This window comes from Nanorana parkeri, unplaced genomic scaffold (assembly GCF_000935625.1).
Source record: "Nanorana parkeri isolate BGI_ZX_2015 unplaced genomic scaffold, ASM93562v1 scaffold1453, whole genome shotgun sequence".
Classification (NCBI taxonomy): domain Eukaryota; kingdom Metazoa; phylum Chordata; class Amphibia; order Anura; family Dicroglossidae; genus Nanorana; species Nanorana parkeri.
In genome coordinates this window covers 21,878-22,466 of record NW_017307721.1, presented here as the reverse complement: position 1 = coordinate 22,466, position 589 = coordinate 21,878, and the positions used below count along the sequence as shown (strand labels likewise).

The window sequence follows — 589 nt, the reverse complement described above, 5'->3', positions numbered from 1 at the left end:
AACCTTGTGTCCTTGTGGTGGTGGGGGCCGGGGGAGGGGGGGGGGTGTTCTCTAGTCCAAATGAGTTGGTGACAACACTCCTTTGAAAAAAATACATTGAAATCCTTCCCTTCCTTCAGTTGTAGCGGCTCCTCCCCTCTTCCTCTGATGTCACTGCACACTGGGAGCTTCTCACAATGTGCATTAGAAGCTGCAGCAAGTCAGATAGAGCTCCGCCTCATTTCCTGGCTGGAGGATGTCCAGCATCATCTAGCTCTTTCCTCTCCAGCCTGACTGTCCCTGGCCTTCAACGTTCATTCACTGGATTTCGGCAACACATGCGGCCGTTACCTAGGGCGGCCTACTTAGGGACGCCCCCTCCTACAGACTGAGGTGGTCATTTTGATATTTGCATAACTCCTCCCAAGAGCCAACCTACTGCTTGCATCGGGACTGAAGGAGGTTGTATGCAATGCAGGCAGATCGTGGCTGGTGGGCGGGGCTAGCAGGGTGCTATACAGAGCGTGTAACGTGACACACGTGTGTTTTACATGTCATATTTCTGTTTTCCAGCTTACGTCTCGCTAAGCTGCCGGGATGGGTGTCAAAG

At 52.8% G+C, this 589-nt stretch overlaps 1 protein-coding gene across 1 annotated transcript in view; it reads left to right on the top strand.

Annotated features, from left to right (window-relative positions):
* The window catches only part of LOC108798346 (integrator complex subunit 9-like), a gene marked incomplete at its 3' end in the record, with an annotated part of 24,414 nt that overhangs the window by 2,115 nt on the left and 21,710 nt on the right, over nt 1–589 (top strand). The window contains exon 2 of the mRNA XM_018570084.1: nt 553–589. This exon is cut by the window's right edge and continues 13 nt beyond it. Coding sequence (XP_018425586.1) covers nt 553–589 — 37 coding nt within the window. The remainder of the gene's footprint in view (nt 1–552) is intronic.